Source organism: Glarea lozoyensis (assembly GCF_000409485.1).
Source record: "Glarea lozoyensis ATCC 20868 chromosome Unknown GLAREA11, whole genome shotgun sequence".
NCBI classification, from domain to species: domain Eukaryota; kingdom Fungi; phylum Ascomycota; class Leotiomycetes; order Helotiales; family Helotiaceae; genus Glarea; species Glarea lozoyensis.
The window spans coordinates 108,242-127,611 of record NW_007360985.1 but is presented as its reverse complement, the minus strand read 5'-3'; the positions used below and the strand labels follow the sequence as shown (position 1 = coordinate 127,611).

The 19,370-nt window shown below is 47.4% G+C and overlaps 7 protein-coding genes across 7 annotated transcripts; 3 read left to right on the top strand and 4 right to left on the bottom strand.

Moving 5' to 3' along the window:
- Positions 1-545: 545 nt before the first annotated feature.
- Positions 546-4,704, bottom strand: GLAREA_10956 (NAD(P)-linked oxidoreductase; the record flags this gene model as incomplete). The annotated part of the gene is made up of 6 exons (XM_008079147.1): positions 546-734; positions 786-1,402; positions 1,456-2,797; positions 2,849-2,870; positions 3,556-4,327; positions 4,383-4,704. 6 exons carry the CDS (start codon positions 4,702-4,704, stop codon positions 546-548), a joined length of 3,264 nt encoding a protein of 1,087 aa, XP_008077338.1.
- A 986-nt stretch (positions 4,705-5,690) lies between these two features.
- Positions 5,691-7,949, bottom strand: GLAREA_10955 (uncharacterized protein; the record flags this gene model as incomplete). The annotated part of the gene is made up of 1 exon (XM_008079146.1): positions 5,691-7,949. One exon carries the CDS (start codon positions 7,947-7,949, stop codon positions 5,691-5,693), a length of 2,259 nt encoding a protein of 752 aa, XP_008077337.1.
- A 287-nt stretch (positions 7,950-8,236) lies between these two features.
- On the top strand, positions 8,237-8,455 carry GLAREA_10954 (Ribosomal protein L30p/L7e; the record flags this gene model as incomplete). The annotated part of the gene is made up of 1 exon (XM_008079145.1): positions 8,237-8,455. The coding sequence occupies one exon, from the start codon at positions 8,237-8,239 to the stop codon at positions 8,453-8,455; it is 219 nt and encodes a 72-aa protein (XP_008077336.1).
- Positions 8,456-8,754: 299 nt separating this feature from the next.
- On the bottom strand, positions 8,755-11,843 carry GLAREA_10953 (Chromo; the record flags this gene model as incomplete). Its single annotated transcript, XM_008079144.1, has 8 exons — positions 8,755-8,911; positions 9,422-9,545; positions 9,595-9,710; positions 9,764-10,035; positions 10,147-10,689; positions 10,739-11,080; positions 11,157-11,402; positions 11,682-11,843. The coding sequence occupies 8 exons, from the start codon at positions 11,841-11,843 to the stop codon at positions 8,755-8,757; spliced, it is 1,962 nt and encodes a 653-aa protein (XP_008077335.1).
- A 368-nt stretch (positions 11,844-12,211) lies between these two features.
- On the top strand, positions 12,212-12,818 carry GLAREA_10952 (uncharacterized protein; the record flags this gene model as incomplete). Its single annotated transcript, XM_008079143.1, has 2 exons — positions 12,212-12,508; positions 12,561-12,818. The coding sequence occupies 2 exons, from the start codon at positions 12,212-12,214 to the stop codon at positions 12,816-12,818; spliced, it is 555 nt and encodes a 184-aa protein (XP_008077334.1).
- Positions 12,819-12,996: 178 nt separating this feature from the next.
- GLAREA_10951 (uncharacterized protein) lies at positions 12,997-13,876 on the bottom strand (the record flags this gene model as incomplete). The annotated part of the gene is made up of 2 exons (XM_008079142.1): positions 12,997-13,102; positions 13,155-13,876. 2 exons carry the CDS (start codon positions 13,874-13,876, stop codon positions 12,997-12,999), a joined length of 828 nt encoding a protein of 275 aa, XP_008077333.1.
- Positions 13,877-14,569: 693 nt separating this feature from the next.
- On the top strand, positions 14,570-18,934 carry GLAREA_10950 (DNA/RNA polymerase; the record flags this gene model as incomplete). Its single annotated transcript, XM_008079141.1, has 2 exons — positions 14,570-18,832; positions 18,884-18,934. 2 exons carry the CDS (start codon positions 14,570-14,572, stop codon positions 18,932-18,934), a joined length of 4,314 nt encoding a protein of 1,437 aa, XP_008077332.1.
- Between the last annotated feature and the right edge of the window lie 436 nt (positions 18,935-19,370).

Here is a 19,370-nt window from a genome sequence, read left to right as displayed (position 1 = left end):
GGGGCTAACAGCCTCACAAGCCGAGAATCATTCAAGATCAAGGATCATCGATCACGACAGAAGGAGTACCTGAGGTACCTAGGATGCACATGCATGGAGATGGAAAAGGCATTATTCTGCATGTGATTTATATATTTTGATACGACTGGTATTGTATAGCTAGAACCATTCTCTGAGCTATATTTTATCCGGTACAGTTGTCGGCCAGACAATTGAGAAGGGAATAAAGAAAAACACCAAGCCCAAACTTCTAAACTGACACCCAAGAGATCCCTGACTCCTACCCAGCTCAATCATGTGACATCATTTGGGTATCATTAAACCGAGATTGTTGGGAAAACTTCCACAGGAAACAATGATGCCCACGGTTGAGAGGGAACAGCATCATCTCAATATACAAAAAACGCCCCCCTGCCGTTCATCTTTGAAGATGCTCAGCTTAGCAGAACCCTGCTATTTGTGTACCCGAAGGCAAGAGAAAAAAGCAGAAGATGTTCGGCCTGGCTGAGACCAACACGCTGGTTAGGCTACATACCCAATCTTGTTCATAAACCCAAAACAACTTCTTCACACTTCGTACTTCCAAGATGATCGAGAATCGTGATTTGTACAGCGGCTTTGGCTTTCGCCATTGCTTCAGGCAAGGCACTGAGTGGCTTGAAGTTGCCCTGCAGGCTGTCAACGTGGCCTTCAAGATCTCGAACAACCATTTGAAGATTTTCATCGGTGGAAAACTGACAGAAATTAGCCATGCATGAACAGCGAAACAACAGGAATAGACTCACGCCCAAGCTAGGCATCGCTCGCGCTCCCAAACTGCTGGAAACCTCGATACCATCAACTTCCGGGGAGCTAGCCGATTGGAGGAATGGATGAAGTTTGGCAGAACCGGCTTTTCTCTGTGAAGATTGGGTTTTTGCATTGGTTTCAAGATCTGCCAGAATTTCCCTTTCAGACTCTAGGAGAGCGAGCTCTTTGGTGAGAGACTCGTCTAACAGCTTATTTGCGTCTAGCTCAGAGTTGAGTTGACCTTCGAGCCGCTGGTTTCGATCAATAATCTTCTCGAAATCAAAGTCATCCTCGCGTTGGCGACCAACAGCTCTTGGAAAAGGTAGCCCTTTCGACACTTTTTTGAGCAATTTGCGTGAAATCGTCTGTAAGGCCGTGTCTGCCTGAGCTCTCCTATCTTGATTACCTAGGCGTACCACTACTGTTCTCTGACTGTTGACAAGCATTTGATTAATGAGCTCAACACAGTTAGGTGGCAATTCCTCCCATTTCTCTTCGATCGTGGCACGACTGACTCTTCGTTTTACTGCAGCCAGGTGTTGAAATTGGGGCGTTTCGTCAATTGGACTGTCAGCTCTACCAACTTGAGCGTTTTCAGAGCTGGGCTGCGTTGCTGGAAATTTTGTTAGTTCAACCAAGTGTGTTTGATTAATTATCCAAACTTACTTTCTACGGCTTTCTTAGGGTTTCGAGAATTTCGCAGACCCGAAGCCTGCTCTGGTTCTCTGTGTGTCGACTTGGAGACATGTTTTGACTTGACGGGGGCTTTATTGGACTTTGTTTGGGCGCGCTGGCCTTTCGAATTTGGAGCTTTCTGGATTGTACGTGATTGATGAGCTGGCTCTACGTGCCCTCCTGTCCTGGCTTTACCTCTGCCGAAATTGGACGTAGCTGTCTGTACTTCCAAGATTTCTTCGCTTTCCAATTGATTTTCACTTCTTCCATTCGATTCAATTGAGCTAGTGTGGTGCGGTTCGGACATCCCAGCATCCCCATGCTCAACACACGACGCCAAAGAACTTGAGCTCATTGCAGCCGCCTGTATCTCCGCTTCGTTTCTTGACGAGCGACCCCTTCTCAACGGTGTTGGAGCTTTATCTAAAACTTTCGGTGGTGTGCCCCGTTGGTGTTTCACGACTTTGGTCTTGCTCTGAACACTTGCGGCTGCTTGCCCTCTACCGCGCTGCGTACCACGAGCTTTTGGATGCTTTTCGAAAACATCACCAGATTCCGTCGGCTTCGGCTGCTTCACCATGTTTCCGCGTGAGGTCACATCTTTCAATACGCCTGTAGATGGCTTTTTAACCTGTGTTTTATTTCCCTTCTTCCATGGCGTGGCTTCTTTCGATGGTGTAGACGTATTTACTGCCCACCACTCTGGAGGTGGAACTCGTTTCCTTCTGGATGGCTGGCGCTCTGAGCTTGAATCTACTAAAGGCTCCGCGGATTCAGCAGTAGACAAGACATCCTCCGCCGACAGGTCGATAACGGTAGAAGTTTGTGAGGTATTTGTTGATTGCTGATGCCCTCCCTTTGACCCTTCATTCCCCTTGGTAGTCATCGGGCCATTCAACTCCTCGGCCCTCTCCTTTGCAGAATTCGCAGCCCACCAAGCTGTTGGTCCGGCCCTCTTCCTCTTCCCACTTCTAAGTTCTGAGTGATCCTCATTATCTGCCGATACATCTTCCAGCCTCCTTATATTTTGGGCAGTACTGTTCAACGATTGGGCCGATGAAACTGACTTGGATGAATTCCCTTCTACCTCCCGGCCAGTATTTGGCGGGGTACTCTGGACTTCTACATCTTCTGGATCTTTCGACGTCACTTCAGATACTGTTTTCGCAGAGCTCTCGTACGTTGTAGGTCGACTAGTCTCTGTGGACTTGTTCTTCTTCGCGGGGTGCGAAACAGGAGCGACAGAAGTTGCTGATTGATTCGGGGACGGGACAGCTGCCCACCATTGGGAGGGCCGCGAGCGCTTTCGCTTCAGTATTTGTTCATCAGGCGCCTACAAATAATCAGATATGTTATTACACCAAAGGGGTCCGGGTTTCCTTACCATTGGGAATGAATGTTGACATCTGGTCGCGGTTAGATGTTGAGTCGCGTATGGAGGGGAAGGTGACGCGCCCCTGCACGTGACATTATTTGTTTCAGGAGATACCTAGGTACCACCTTAGGTATCTTTGAAACCCGGGTCTACAAATTACTATTCACTCCAATTCCTAGAATCGTGGTGTTCCTGACTGTTCTACGCTTTTCATCACTCAGTACTTCCGCTGTCTACTACTATCTTCACTACAACGTTCATTTGTTTTCTCCATCCCACAGTTCCTTTCTTAACGGATTCTTCGACTCCACGTGGCCCTCAATATTACTCCTTTCTGTCTAGAGCCTCAGATTTCATTAGTTTCATTAACTTAATTATCTTCTACTATCTTCTCTTGCTATAGCTTTGTGTGAATTTCACGAGTAATCTTCCAAGGATTTAAGTATTCTAGTATAAAGGTGACTCGTAGAAAACAAGATAAATAGCAGAAGCTCCTTACTCTACTATAAACTGATTATATACTCTGGAGTGGGTCTACTCTACTTACAAAAGCAAATTGTCATTATGCATCTTTCATATCTCTATTCTCTAGTCTCAGCTACTTGAATTCCGATCAGAATGAGAGCTAACTAGCGAGACATCCAGCTTCCTCAAGATTAAGGAGCTAAATCGTTACCCTCCGCACCTCAAACACATCCAAGCAACTCAAGTCTCACTTGAGCGCCTCATTCATAGTCATTGCCATCCTTGTAGGAGGAATAGTTCCTGGGACTTTAGGTTTGTTTTCCAAAATATCCTCAATTTCCTGCATAATCTCGTCCGTCATCTTGGGGTACAGCTCAAGACATTTCACATTATCCTCGATCTGAGATGCCTTCGTAGCGCCCAAGATTGCAACCGAGATATGAGGGTTCTTGATAACCCAAGCCAGAGCCAGCGAAGCCATCGAGCCACCCAATTTCTCAGCTATCTTCGTTAGGTCTCTAACCTTTGCAATCTGCGCTTTCGTCACTTCGCTCTCGAACTTCGTAGCGTCGTTCTTGGAGATAGTAGCGTATCGTGAATCCTCAGGAATCCCATCATTATACTTTCCCGTTAAGATCCCCTGGTATAAAGGCGACCAGACCGTCGTTCCATAGTTATACAGTTTGTACAACGGAGCATATTCGTTCTCAAATCGGTCACGCACAAACATGTTGTATTGCGGTTGTTCCACGACAGGACCTTGAAGTCCTAATCGCGTGGCAACGTGCTGAGCATGTTCGATCTCGAACGCAGACCATTCGCTGGTTCCCCAATAGTGGGCTTGGCCTTTTTCAATGATGGTGTTAAACGCACGAACAGTTTCTTCCATGGGCGTGCACCAGAAATCCGCACGATGCGCGTAGACTACATCTACGGACTCCAGTTGGAGTCGTGTGAGGGAGCGTTTCATTCCCTCTATGATGTGCTTGCGTGATAGACCATGGTTGTTTGGGAATCCATTTCCTGACGTTCACGAATTAACAAGCGTTCAGCGTGAGAAGTACATCAATCTACATACCATCACCAAAATGCAACTTTGTAGCAATCACGAAATCATCGCGTTCAAAATCACACTGCTTCAAAGCCTTCCCCATGATAATCTCTGAGTTTCCCTCAGCGTAAACTTCAGCCGTGTCGAAGAAATTGATGCCGTGATCCCATGCTTTTTGAAGACATTCAGCAGTCTGTTCGACGCCTTTGACTCCTGCGTCACTTCCATACGTGAGCCATCCTCCTAATCCTAACACGGAAACCTTGAGTCCTGTGTTGCCCAGGTACCGGAACAGCATATTCTTAGGCTCGAAGCGCTTGCCATGTTGGGGAAATCCTTGGGGAGGCATCTTGATCTTGATTTTTGGTTAGATGTGGGGTTCTGTTATGATGCGCGATGGGATGAATCTTGTTACCTTTGTATATTGGGTATCACGTTATTTATAGTCAATTTGTGTTTATATGTTAAAAAGTGGTGACGTCAAATTTGAAAGAGTGATATGTACAGTACCCCACGGTGGGGTAGCTTTGAAATCCGATGAACAGTGGGGGAGTTGCCATACTTGGGTAAATCAAGCCAGCCGAGAGTCAAGATCGCGAGGACAGATAAGCGGCAGTTGAATGTAGATATTTAATTAAAACAACAGAAGAAATATTAGATTTAGTGAATTATGTTGGCACGCTTATACATTTCCTTAATTATTCCGAGTGAACAACACCTTCTTGAATTGTCAGGTTATGCGAAATCGACTTACTTAGCACGAAGATTGTCCTCCACCAGCTTGGGTAGATCTGGAAAGCCGAAAGTCACTGTACCTGATTTCAAAACGAAAAATATTACGAATACCAAAAATCGCCAATTCATCGCAAGGAGGTGTCCCGCCAGACTTCTGTACAAAGCTGGAGTTACCACCACCATTTCTCAAGGACTTCAACACGTAACTGTTCATGTTATTTAATATTTAGGTCTTTCGGAAGAAAAAAGCTACAGGATTGTGGTTATGATGCTGAGTTATAAGCCGAGATTCTCAAACTAAAGGGGCCCTCTGAGGAGTTGATCCAAACACAGCTTCGATTGAATAGATATCACAACGAGAGAAGGTCATATCTATAAAAAGAACTAACCACCTCCGTCCGGCGACTCAAAGGTTTGTTTCGAGCGAGAGTAAAAGACACAGGTATATAGTTGACTCGATGAAATAACATCATAACATTTTAAAATCTTCCAACTATACATCTCAAACCCCAATACCAGACCCCCAAACTCCAAGCAATGCAAACCCACCCCCCAAACGCCTCGCTCAAACTCCCATCCCATCCCAAAACAGTCCAGTGCTCATTTAACCTTACTCATAATAGTCTCCAACCCCCTCTCAACATCAATCTGCGCCGCCCTAGCTTTAACAGCATTCAACATACTCCTATCAAAATCATCTCTCGACCTTAGCACCGACTCCACCCAACTCAACTGCAAATCCCAATAATCCATTTTAAACCCCGCAAACACTTCAGGAATAGCAGACTTGTCGGCTTCGATGAGACCAAGGAAGGGCTCGGTGACGCGCCATTTCTGCTTGATGGTGTCGGCGACGTCGGGGGAGAGGTAGCCGTTGTTATCGAAGAACTCGAAGGCCGTGGAGACGTCGTTGAAGATCTTGTCTTTGTAGGGATCTTGTCGCTTGAATTTTGCACCTTTGTTTTTGACGCTTGAGAGGTAGCGGATGAGGAGCTCGTCTGCTAATTCCTCGATGAAGATGTCGAGTAACGAGTGATGCAGAACGCTCTTGTAATCTCCGACGTATTCTTCGAATGTGACGACCATTTGTCTCATTGCTGTGGTTGAATACCATTTAGGTGTGAAGAAATCGGGTAAGACTGCTCTAAAATCGACGGCGAAGATGAGTTGTGCAAATTTAGCGATACAGTGAGTACTCAAATCGACATATCCATCACGAAGATTAGACATGTCTTCGTCAACCCTTTCCAGATATTGGGGTGAGACAACGTCTTCGAATTTCTGCTGGAAACTCGACAAGTACGCAAATCGACCTTCCTCTTCGTTGTCATCAATACACGCAATTTGATCGTTGGCTGTAGCAACAAGCCAATCTTGAAGAGCTTGGAACCCTTCGAGCTCCGGGGTACTACCAATGTACCTAGCGGCTTCGTCGTCAAGCATTTTCTGCCAGCCTTGCTGACGACTCTTTAACCGTAATATCATGGCATCGATGACTCCCTCTGCGACATCTTGTCTCTGAGAATTCGCTGCAGCATCAATCTGCTCTCGTAACATCCGCCACATGTCAACTAAATTCTTCGTACGGAAGTATCCGTATTCGTCTGCATCCAAGTTTGCTCCATCCACGTTTCTCTCTGCAAAATCTTTCTTCTCCGTCTGGAAGATCCGATCGAGCCACTGATCCAAGTAGCGAATAATAAGCTGGCGGAATTCCCTAACCAGTTCCACCTCTCTCCCATCTATCACATGGGGTTCCAAATCGTCTTTCCCAAATCCGAGCTTAGCCATCTTCGTATAGTACTTCTCAGGCCAGTTTAGGATGGAAAGCATATTGGCTGAACTAGTTTCTGGATCGTCTATCATGCCAACCAGAAAATCATGCATGATCTTGTGATATATCTTGCCGTAAGTCTGGAATATCCTCCATTTCTTTGGCATAAGCGGAACCATTCCCACCTTGACAGCATTCAAGTCATTGAAATACCACTTCAGATTCTTGTCCAACTTTGACGGATCCTCCAGAAATGCCTGCTTAGTCTCCATAATCTGCTCATCGGCATGGACTTGTATGGCCTGCAAGAACTTCTCCTTATACCCCCTCACATTCTTCGCACCATCTGTGATGCTCTGAAACCTAGCGGCCATTTCCTTGTGGTCCTTCAGCGCCTCCTGTAGGGCCTTAACTCTCTTATCACTTTTCTCCTCTGCCTCAATGATAACTGCCAATCTGACCACCAGCCCATTATTCCCCTCCACAAGAACATTGATCAAATTCAACGCGACCGTCCCAATATGCTCGTCAAACCAATCCACCGTCTCATCGAGCCTAGCAAAGTAGTCTTCAAGCGTACTTTGCAGACTAGAATCATCAGCCCTCTGAATCTGCTCCATAGCATCATCCCTAATATTCCTCAGCTGCGTCAACTCATAATGTATAACCAGTAAATTCGGCATATTCTCCTGATCCCTATCATCCTCCTGGAGCATCATCTCCACCTGACTAACACGATCATTAAAACTATCCAGATTCTTCCGCATCGTTTCCACCGCATTGAAATTCCTATGCGTCTGCGAGACCAGATTGATGTTAGGGAAATCGCGAATCATGTTCTGAGACTCGGCGCATAGCTTGTCGATCTTCATCATCTCCTCCTTGATTAACTGAACCGTTCGTTGACCATCTGTAATCCCATTCATTCCAGACTGCGTAACCTCCAATTGCTCTTTCAGTCCACTTCGCAGTTGCGAATCAACAGCGGCTTTCTTGCGGGAGTATTCGAGTTTCAGGGCGGGGATTTTGTCCAAGTCGTCGGGATGGCGAAGCAGCTCCGCGAGCTTGACCGTGGAACTTTCCATCGTGTTTGGAAACCATAGATGTCTACAGTAGAAGAGTGTGTTCGTGGCGGACCAGCGATGTGATTATTTGGTGTTTGGGAGCTGGAGTCTGGGGTCGACTTAGCGCGCCTCGGACCCGATAAGCTGGGACATTTTCTTGCGACCTCACGAAATCAACGACAACAACATAGTCCAGTTCTCGCAACAAAGGTATTAACGTCAGCTATCATACAATTGATCATAATGCTAATCCAATCTTAGTCACAATGTCGTATTTTCGCATAACCCTCCAGCGATCGGGCATCGGAATGCCCAAACGAACCCAAGGAGTCCTCAAAGCGCTTGGTCTCCGCCATCGAATGACCACAGTGTTCTACCCCGTCACACCCGAAGTAGCAGGTCAGATCATGAGAGTGAAAGAGTTGGTCTCGGTAGAGGAAGTGGATAGGCCGTTGTCGAAGGAGGAATTGAAGGCGGAGAGAAGACCGGATCCAGGGTTTTGGCTAGAGAAAGCTGCTCCACGCTGATACGAGAAGGACATGTACGAAGACGACAGGGGATGGTGATGTGTGAGATGAACGCGGTGTATATCAAAGTCAAACAAGCGCTGTACGATACAATGGGCGGATCGAAGCTGACCTGCGTGGGAGAGAGTCCTTGAGGGGCGTGGAAAGCCAACCTGTTCAGTATCGAGTCACCTCCCTGGGAACAAGTCGAGCAATATGTTATGTGTCAAAAGAACCAAGGAGTTATGGCTGGCTAGTTGTGGGAAATGTATAATACCGTGGGGGGCTAAGAAGCTAGCATGAGCAAGGTCAACGCCCGATTAGGCGATTGCAGAATCCAATTCAGAGCCAAAAAACTCTTCAATCATATTCTTGTCTGTACCAGGGGTGATCCTTCGTTCATCATAGCCATCGATCAATCGCAGTGTCCAGACTATCCAGCCTTCTTTTGCAAAACCCATACGTCCTGTAACGGCTCTTTGGTGTTAGGTAATACAATTTTAATCAATAGGTGATCACTTTAATTACGGACAAGGCCTATTTACCGGCATCGTAATGAAGCATAGCTCGTCCAGATGGGTGCTAAGCAGTTTGGGGTTATTCTAGGGATTCCGTTTATAAGACAAATATAAGCGGACGAGCAATGCTGGTATTATTCTAAGAATGAGATTTCAATATGTTAAACATTGCACTTAATCAAGAACTCTGCGTCACAGACGTAGGTCACACTGCAGGAGCCAAATCACGCACTCTTCAGAAATTAAAGCCTTTTCATTCTCGAGACAATGAACAGTAGTATAGAAACGATATTCAGGAGGGCCTAGGGCGACAAGACGGCAGGCATAACTATTATCTAATCTCAGAGCACGCTCCTAACACTAATAGAAATACCTCATGTAATACGCCATGCGCCTTGTAATGCTGATTGAATGAAAAACCTAAACGCTGCGTGCCTTCTCGACATATTCCTGGCTGGGAGTTTCATACTCCTTGCAAAAGTACTTCTCCACATTACGACCAATCCAGTTACACATCTTGGTAAGCTCCTCTCGCAAGCGATTGACGGATTGAACATCCATGTTTGTTTGCGCAATCAGCTCCGGAAGTGTTACTTGCAATTAGTTAGTATTGTATGAAGCAAGATTCCGACCTATACACACCTAGTAGTCGACACAAATGTTCTGCTCCATATGTGGAACAAGCGTTTTTGCCAGCTAAGTCGCCTTCAGAGCCAGCCCATGCTTCTCTGACCTCGGTATACTGTTGACGCTCAAATCTATGAATGATAGTCGTCAGTCGGAAAATTACTAGTAATATTAACAGACTTACCGATACAGAAGGATACGACCTAGACATCTTTCGAAATAATCCCTCAGTCCTGCCATCACCTCTTCTAGAATGTTTTCTTGAGGGCTACCCGGTTGCCTCTTTGGTTTCTCATAATCAAAGTAGTCATTGAGAATGGCGTTCACTGGATAAAGACAGGGAAGAGGAACAAGCTGCTGATTTTTGGTGACATTCTCCCAGTCATCGACCAGAATAGCCTTGATTTGATCAGGCATGGCAAGCTTAACTGATGGCCGCGAATGAAAATTCTCCTCCTATAAAATGTTAGAATAATATGTTTACAACCTCCGAGTACTTCTGCGCGTTGGCTCGTGGGCTCGGCGCTTGGATTTGTTGGGTTTTTCGTCATCTGGATTGTTTAAGACGATGGTATCTGAAGCTTCTTGATCCTGATCAACAGGTAGATTCTCGGACTCCTCACTGGACGGTTGAGCCGATGGTGGCTGTTTTAAACGGAGTTCAGATTTGGGAGCAATGACACCAGCAAGTGGAGCCCAAGACTCTTCGTCCATATTCTGATACCACAGCGTGTTATATTTAGTGGCGGTCCCATTTTTGATGTGTCGAGCGAGCGTAGGATGAATCTTGAGCGGTTGCTCTGGGGCCACGGGAGCATTTTGGCCCCGGGAGTACTTGTCAGGGTCTCTGAGTCTTCCTTGCGAGTCGATGTACGTATGGTTCTTGGTCGGCAATTTGAGCAATAGATCAGGAGCAAGACACTCTTCTGTTGTGAGCATCTTCATGATGGGCCAATCGACGTTGTTGATTTTGTTCCAGTCTTGCTCTTGAGCGCGGCTTCTGGTAGCTCGCTGTCCCACAGAAGTAACCTTTGGCGCAGAAGAGGTTTTACCAGTGCCTTGTCTCTTCCGTGGCGGCGCTGTTGGGCTGGGTGATTTGTCTGGTAGCCCCTAAGTGCATGTGAGTTTAAATCGTGCAACATGCTTTGGAACAACTTACGATGCGTTTGGGCGAGTTCTGCACGGCGCCGACAGAGGTTTCAGAATCGCGATCAGAATCGCCGGCTTGGACACCACGATCATTCTGTTGGGACTCTTGTTTAGAAACCTCGGATGATGAGGCTAAGGCTGATCCAGTTGCCATTATCAACCACGAGTTGAGCGTTGTGATGGTGGTCAAGGATGGCGAAAATACAGTAATTATACCCCTGTGAGCGCGTTGATCCAATGACTTGTATGGGTAGAGAAATCTACTGTGGGTGTTTACCAAAAGTTGTGTTGTTGGAGGTGCCTTGAGTTGAGGTGTTTGTCGTCCAGGAGCGGTTTGCCGAACCACCACGCTCTAGTGAATTCCCATACGCGAAGAAAGAAGGCAGACGACGGGAAACTGAATTAGAGAGAAATCAAAATATACGTACTGTTTCAATGTCATAATCTCTGTTTCTTCTCTGACCAGCACGGCCGCCAGTTGCTGCGACAGAGGTGTGTCTTTCCTCGCTACCTCGTGCCGAGCTGAAATCTGATCCATTCGGCTTCTTGCTGGACTTCGTGACGGACTTCGTTCCTCTCTGAAGCGCCTTCATTTGTGTATGAAGTTGGGCAGCTAGTTCTTTATTCTCGTCTGTAAATTTGCGGACTCGGTCTTCAGGAACCCAGTCATCCCACTGTTTTTTTGATACACCGTTAGACTCTCTTTTCGCTCTTAATCGTACAGACCTCATGTCGACTGAGTGGAGTGGATTGTTTTGATGTGATCGACATAAACCCAGAGTACCCTTGACAGTAAATGTTTCGTCGGTGCTTGCAGGCCCAACTCAGAGTGTGCATTCACGTCTCGCTTGCCTCAACTTTGGAAGTTGCGATGGGAGGGAAAGGGGTGCTTGGTCTAGTCACGGGATTTACCAGACTCCACTCCGTATCGAGGGCGCTGGAACTACACTTACAGTGTTTTTCCATCCCTTGTAATGTATCTTGAATCGCCAGCTGCTTGGGGGAACATGCTGCGAGTCCAGGACTTTTGCCTCGTAGAGCATCTCGTGATGGAAGCACAAAACTTTCTCATCTTTGGCGAATGGAGACGCGGATTCCGTTGCTTTTGGAGCCATGGTAGATGCCAAAGCTAAAAACTTTATGCAACAATATTGGAAATAACAATATAGCAAAAGCGCACAGGTAGTTGTGGTATTGATGTGGTTGGTAAAGGTGAGGAGCGCAGGCCAGACGAGAAAGGGCATTTCTTCGGCTAGCCCAAGCGCGTTTGTTCGCGAACTTCGCGTCTCCCTGGTGAATGCTTGAGAGGCAAGAAAGAACAAACAAAACATATCAAAATAGGATCCACCCAAGAGAGACGAATTCCTTGTGCTCTCACCACATTTCTTACGAGATTTGGACGATTTTTCTTGCTTGCCTATTGAGGTAATTTATAAATCACCGCGTTGGTTCTTTGGCACTTGTACCAATCCAAAGCCTTGAAATGGCACCCACGGAAGAGGCTATCTTGTCCTCTTTTTTGCTACCTCCATCCCCATTACCATCGATTATAACCCTCAAGGCATTTACGGAACTATTTCCCAAGGCGCAACAGTCCTCCCCGCAGATCAGGGTTCTTTACCGAGACCTTCAACACCAGAGAGCACGTGTTGTGGATGCTGTAACGCACAACATATCCAACGAGAGCAAGCGCGGCCGAACTCAGCGGCGAGCTGTCATTAGAGAGCGTAGACGGGCGGAGAGGGGAGACCAAGATGATGAAGTTAGGATCGAAAATGCTGTAAGTTTGAGCGCAAGGACATCCACTGCAAATTGGCTTATAGAGGTACTAGTTGTTTGGGCCCTCGTCGAATTTAGATAGCTTCAAGCCACATAGCCTGTCGTCAATCTTACCGGACTTGGAAAGTGCTACTATTCAGCTTGAGGAGGATGTTCGAAGACTAGAAGAAGAAGCCAACGCTGTTTTGGATGGCATTCACGGCATGATCGGGGGACTCAGTGACATCCGTTATGGACGATTGGCCAATACGGCGCTTCCAGAGCAAGTAATAGATGACCTCACGGTGTTGCAGTCATCCTGCAAAAATTGATGGCAGGCAATGTGAGCTCACACAACCAAGGATAGGCAGTTCGATACCCAATTGACATTAAAATTTCCACTAATAACACTAAATATCTGATCATGAAGGAATACAAAACGCCCAAGTCTCCTCCTCTTCCCTCGTTTGTCCGTCAATGAGAGAGTTACTGTGTGATATTAGTTTGCAACTAATAAAAACGTGCATCTCCAGGGGGGGCGCCTACCCGGGCAGCAGGAGCAGCGGCGGGTGGAGCGCCAGCTCGACGTGCGTTTGGTCCTGAAGTTCTCGAGCTCCTAAAGACTTATTAATTATGACCTTACTAGACTCTTGAGGTTGGGAACTTACATAATAGTGCGACTCAAGAACGAGATGCCGAGCATGAACATCCAGCTGGGGACGACAGCAAATACCCAAAAGATGTAACCGAGGGGTACCGCAAGACCAGACTGAGCCAAGACCCCGTCGAAAGGATGGAAGTAACCTTCATAGACTGGCTTGCTCTTCCAGTCTTTCGAGGCATAAAGGTCGGTAAAGGTCTTGACGGTGGTGGTGGTCGAGTTCAACGCCTTGATGCGGATATCGACTGGCTTGCCTGGAGCTGGAACATCCATGATCCACAAGCTGGGAGGCCCAGCTCCCCAGCTGTTACACAGAACTGGTTGATTGTCGCAATCGAGGTATGCCAGATTTGGACTGTTTGGGTTGACCGACCATAGCGCCGCTGTTTGATTAAAAGCAGTCTCTGCGATGGTGCAGTGGCCATAGCAGGAGCTGTTTCCACCCGTTACCATAACCCACCATTCCACTGGCGTTGCAGTCTGCGGTGTTACGCTTGATCGGATGGTCTGTTCCCAATCACTCAGAGTCAACACATTTAGTGTTTTCCCTCCCGCCTTAGCAGCTGCCGCAGCAGGTGTGTGTGGTTTGTTGGGGCTGGGAATGTAGCTCGACAGCTTGTCGAACCAGAACTGAGCTTGCACTTTGGCTTGCTCCAAAGGAGACTCCTGGGCTGCGCTGGCGCTCGTCAACAGAGACAGAGCCAGAATAGAAGGTTTCGTGAAATGCATCTTTGCTGCAATTTGCGGATTGTTGTTGCTGATGTTGTTGTTGTTACTGTGATGGCCGAGGAGGAAGAAGAATATAATCGACCCGGTATAGTCGTCCAGGGTCTAGGCTGAATAGAAGCACGACTGACAAGCGCGGCGCAAGGAGATGATAGTACTGAAGGATAAGATTCTACAGTTCTCAGACGGTTAGGACATGGAAAATAAAGGCGACAAGGGGCGGTACCTAAGCAATGCCGCAAACAAGGTGAATTAATGAACAGGAATCGAGGTCGAGGTCGAGTTCAGACGAAAGTGGAATCAGATGAAGCCAGATGCTATGCCACATGGAGTACCATGCCGCCTGGAAACCCTTGTCTGGCTGTCAGACGCGACGAACCAATCGCGGACGACACTTCCCAGATGTGGGGACTGGGCGATTTCGACGAAAGTGGTTGCTGATCACATGATACAGCTGTCCGGATATACGTACCTCCGCGCCGACCTAAAAGTCTACACTAGCGTATTAGCTTAAGGGTCTCCATTCATTTTCCTCCTGAATCTAAGAGAGCCCTCGAGTTCATTGCTGAGGCGAATTTCGCGTCCGAGTCTTTCATTTTCCGTTCTGTACCACCAATCTTTTAATAATATCTTCTTTGAATGTTGTTTTGATGCCGGATTTCCGACCATTTCGTCTTGTACACTAGTCCTTTCAGCATGCTCGTCCGCGCAGCTCGTCGAAAAGTTGCTTCCGCCACGCTTCGAACACAACCTCTCTTCGACCAACTGTATCTTCCTTGGCTTTGTCCTGCCCATATTTCGAGCTCTCCAAGGATTTTACGTCGCTGCGTGACTACCGATTCCCCTCTTAATCGACCTGTAACAAGCAAAAGACGATACTCTAATGATGGCGGAAATGGATCGTCGCGGCGCTCAATGGCGACAGCTATGGCCGCGACTGTGGAGTCCATGAACTTCGACGACATACCTTTCGAGCCATCTATCAATACCCGCCCTCCTCCGTCCGCACACAACCTCACCCAGAGATACGTTATGGGCACGGGCTTCGAAAACGGAAGAAATCACCAAGAACTTGGAGGAGGTTCATATGAAGACTTGGTTAACTCCGAGCAGAAGATCAGGTCGACCCAGATTGGTGTTTCCGGCGACATAACACAGATCCTTTCTATCTACCATGCTTGTCTCACAATGGGCAAGATGGAGCGCGCTGGTGTGATCCTTCTCCGAGTTTTGAAGAAGGCGGATGTTGGCGAGGAGGCTGCCATTCAGCTTCACACGGACTACATTCGTGCGTACGCGGATCACGTAATGCTAAATCCTACGCATGAAGCCATGCGGGGAATTCATAGATGGTTTGATCTTGAGATACGCCGCAAAGATCAGACTTGCACCGCAGAGATGGTGGCATACATGTTGAAGGCTTCCTTGTATGCCGCGGACGATGAAACCGGGGGAAATAAGAAGCGTTTGGTGCGACGGTATATGAATATCGTCGAGGAGGAAGCAGGGATAGAAGAAACACTGAGCATGCCATTCCTTACCGATCGCGAAAGGAATGAAATCATGCAGATATGCCCTAATTTGAATTTAGCACAGAGCCTGTGGGAAGACCTGGAGCAAGATCCAGTAACACCGCTCGAGGGGTTATCTGCTAGAGACGACTCCCAACAAACTCCGAGTTCTACATCATCAGACGTCGTCCCTGAAGTCAAACCCGTTGAACAAAAGGGGCAGGGTTTGGATGCTCTGAGGCAGTCTTTATCTTTATTTTCCGCTTCGCCGTCACAGGGGTTGTCTCTGGGAAGCAAGACAACAGAAGAAAAACGAGAAATACAGCGGCAATTGGAGGAGGATTCGGTCACTGCGGCTGCAGAGAGATGGAGATCAGAGAGCCTAGCACTCAAAAAGATGGGTCTCGACTCGGCCTTGCAAACCAAGTCTATAGGCGCAAGGATGTGGAAATGGCAGAAGGCTCTGGAGCAGCATTTACAAAAGGAAATTGACAGGCTCGAGGTAATAGAGCAGAAAGAAAAGAAGACTCGCGAGGATGAAGAACTCTGTATTCATGCGACATTTCTGCGAACGGTTCCAACTGAAAAACTAGCTGCGCTGACGATTTTATCTACCATGGGGTTGCTTGCTAGCCAGGGAATCGATAAGGGCTTGCTGCTTGGGCATGCTATAATGCATATTTCAGGTGCCATTGAAGACGAGAGCGTGCTTGAAAGAGTTAAAAGGCAAAAGAGGAGCCCGTTGACAAGCCGCTCGCAAATAGGTGTCTACGACCTCAAGAAGATGGTCAAAAATCGAGGGGCTGGATCTTTGTCAAAATTACTGTCCGCAACAGACTCAAAACACCCAATGGCCAAGCGCGCTTCACAATACTCTATGGAATTACCATGGCCCACTGCTGTACGGGCGAAGGTTGGGGCTTATGTATTGTCAGCTCTGATTGATATAGCAACTATGCCGGTGCCCATTCAAAATTCCGTTACTAAGGAAACCATGACTGAAATGCAACCGGCTCTATTGCACTCCTACAAATACAAACACGGAAGAAAATACGGCATTATCATGGCTAACGAAGCGTTGACTCAGTCTCTGAAGCGTGAGCCTGTCCATAGCCTGTTGGCAAAGCATTTGCCTATGCTAGTGGAGCCTGATCCTTGGATGTCTTTTGCTGAGGGAGGTTATCTCATTCATCCCACAAAACTTATCAGAGTCAAGTCAGGCAATAAAGACCAAAGATATTACGCTGAAGCTGCTATTGCGCAGGGAGACCTAGATCGATTGCGTGAAGGTTTGGATGTCCTTGGCAAAACTGAATGGAGGATCAACCGGCCTGTGTTCGACGTGATGTTGAGAGCTTGGAACACTGGGGAAGCCATCGCCAATTTCCCTGCAGAATCCCCAGATCTAGCCACGCCCCCACCACCACCGCCAAGTGCATCCGTCTCAGAAAAGCGCCGTTGGCAGAGAACTGCCAAAGACCTACACAATCAGCGGACGGGCTTGCATTCAAAAAGATGTTTCCAAAATTTTCAGCTTGAAATCGCCCGAGCACTTCGATCGGAATCCTTTTATTTTCCGCATAACGTCGATTTTCGTGGGCGTGCTTATCCGATACCACCATATCTCAATCACATGGGTGCGGATCATTGTAGAGGCCTGCTAAAGTTTGGGAAGGGGAAGCCACTTGGCGTGGCTGGTCTCAGATGGCTCAGAATCCACCTTGCGAATGTATACGGCTTTGACAAGGCGAGTCTTCAAGAGCGAGAAGACTTTTCCAAAACTCACATGGAAGAGATCTTGGACTCCGTGGCCAATCCTCTAGAGGGGTCTAGGTGGTGGCTTAATGCTGAAGACCCCTGGCAAACTTTGGCTGCCTGTTTTGAGCTCAAAAGCGCGTTGGATTGCGAAGACCCCACAAGTTTTGTCAGCCATCTACCAGTACATCAGGATGGCACATGTAATGGGTTACAGCATTACGCAGCCTTGGGCGGCGACTTATGGGGTGCTCAGCAAGTCAATCTAGAGCCAGGAGACCGTCCTGCGGACGTTTATACTGCTGTCGCGGATCTAGTTAAAGAGTCCATCGCTCGCGACAAACTGGAGGGTAACGAACAGGCGGCTTACCTGGATGGTAAGATAACTCGAAAAACGGTCAAGACCACGGTCATGACAAACGTCTATGGCGTGACTTTCACGGGCGCGCGAGATCAAGTCAGAAAGCAACTAACTGAGACTTACCCCGACTTACCGATCAAACCGACGATGAATGCCATCACTCTTTCATCGTACGTCGCGCGGCTTATCTTTACCGCGCTTGGTAATATGTTCAAAGGTGCTCATGAAATCCAGCACTGGTTTGGAGAATGCGCTGGCAGGATATCAAGATCTCTTACTCTCGACCAAATGAATCGCCTGGAACTTGAAATGGATAATTACAAGCAATGCGCATCACACAAAACACCGAGAACCCAATCTCTGAACAGGATAGTGGAATATTCGCATTTCAAATCTACTGTTATTTGGACTACACCGCTGAACATGCCTGTGGTCCAGCCATACAGAAACACAAAATCTCACATGGTTATGACTGCCTTGCAGGCCATAAATCTCCAAGAGCCCCATCGAACGGATACTATAAGTAAACGCAAGCAGCTTCAAGGCTTTCCCCCTAACTTTATTCATTCACTAGATGCGACCCATATGCTTCTCTCGGCCTCGAAATGTGCGGAATCAGGATTGTCATTTGCGGCCGTTCACGACTCCTTCTGGACGCATGCTTCAGACATTGACCAGATGAATCTGGTTCTGCGAGACATGTTCATTGACATCCACACAGAGGATGTCATTGGACGACTCGCCGCCGAATTTGACGTGCGATATAAAGACAGCTGGTATCTGTCCTCGGTACACCCAGACACACATGTGGCGAGGAAGATTCGAGAATGGCGGACGACACATCCGAAACACATAGCATTCAAAGGCTTGGGAAACCACGTACCACATGTCGGGACCCATCTGCATGAACTCTATCTGGAACGCAAACGTATTCGCCTTCTGGCCTCGGATGTTCCAGAAGAAGTACAGCAAGGCAAAGCGATGGTCACACCATATACGATCTTTGCCCAGGAAGCCCAAGAAAGGGACGTCGCCGATGACACTGAAATAGATGCAATAGCACAATTAGGCTCTACAGGCAAGGACGTCGATCCGGGTTCGGACGATATTTCCGAGGTCTCAAGTGAAGAATCTCAAGGATTCCAACCTGTGGCCATTTCCGATACAGCAGATGAAATTTCCGATATACAAGATGAAGAGAGTGAGCCACCCAGTTCCCCATTCGAAATCCATGTTCAGAAAAGAGCGAAGGTAAAAAGAGCCAATGCGCCACGTAAACTGGGCCCAGTATCTGTATGGTTACCTATTACCTTTCCTCAGCATCCTCAAAAGGTAAGCGTCCCTTTTATAAGTTTGAACACTTTCTCGTGCTAATTCTCCCAGGGCGATTTCGATGTCTCGCGACTTCGAGATAGTAAATATTTCTTTTCGTGAAGAAATTTCACGGCATAGCACGGCGTAAGGGGTCATAGAGACAGTTCTGCATTTATGGAGGTAATAGGAGGATTTTATTTGACCTTTTGGTCTGCTCGTTGCATATAGCGCAAGGTGTATACGCATTTCAATGGCGCTACGAAAACTTATATGGGAGCCTACTCGGTTGATATGTACTTTTAGAAAACTTTGCGCAATTCTCCGCCACTCCACATCCTCAAAGGGGATATAGGCAAAATGGACCCAGAATATAAAGTAGTGTATCACTACATCTTAGCCTTCGTGTGCCTGTACGCCACGATGCAAAGCTATAAATTGAAGAATACCCCAATTGACATGTGCACAATTAAATTATTAACCGTCAGCGGGCAATACGCCCAGCCATCCGCCACTCTTTCTCCGCACGAAATTGGTCTCGATGCATTCTTCGCTGCCC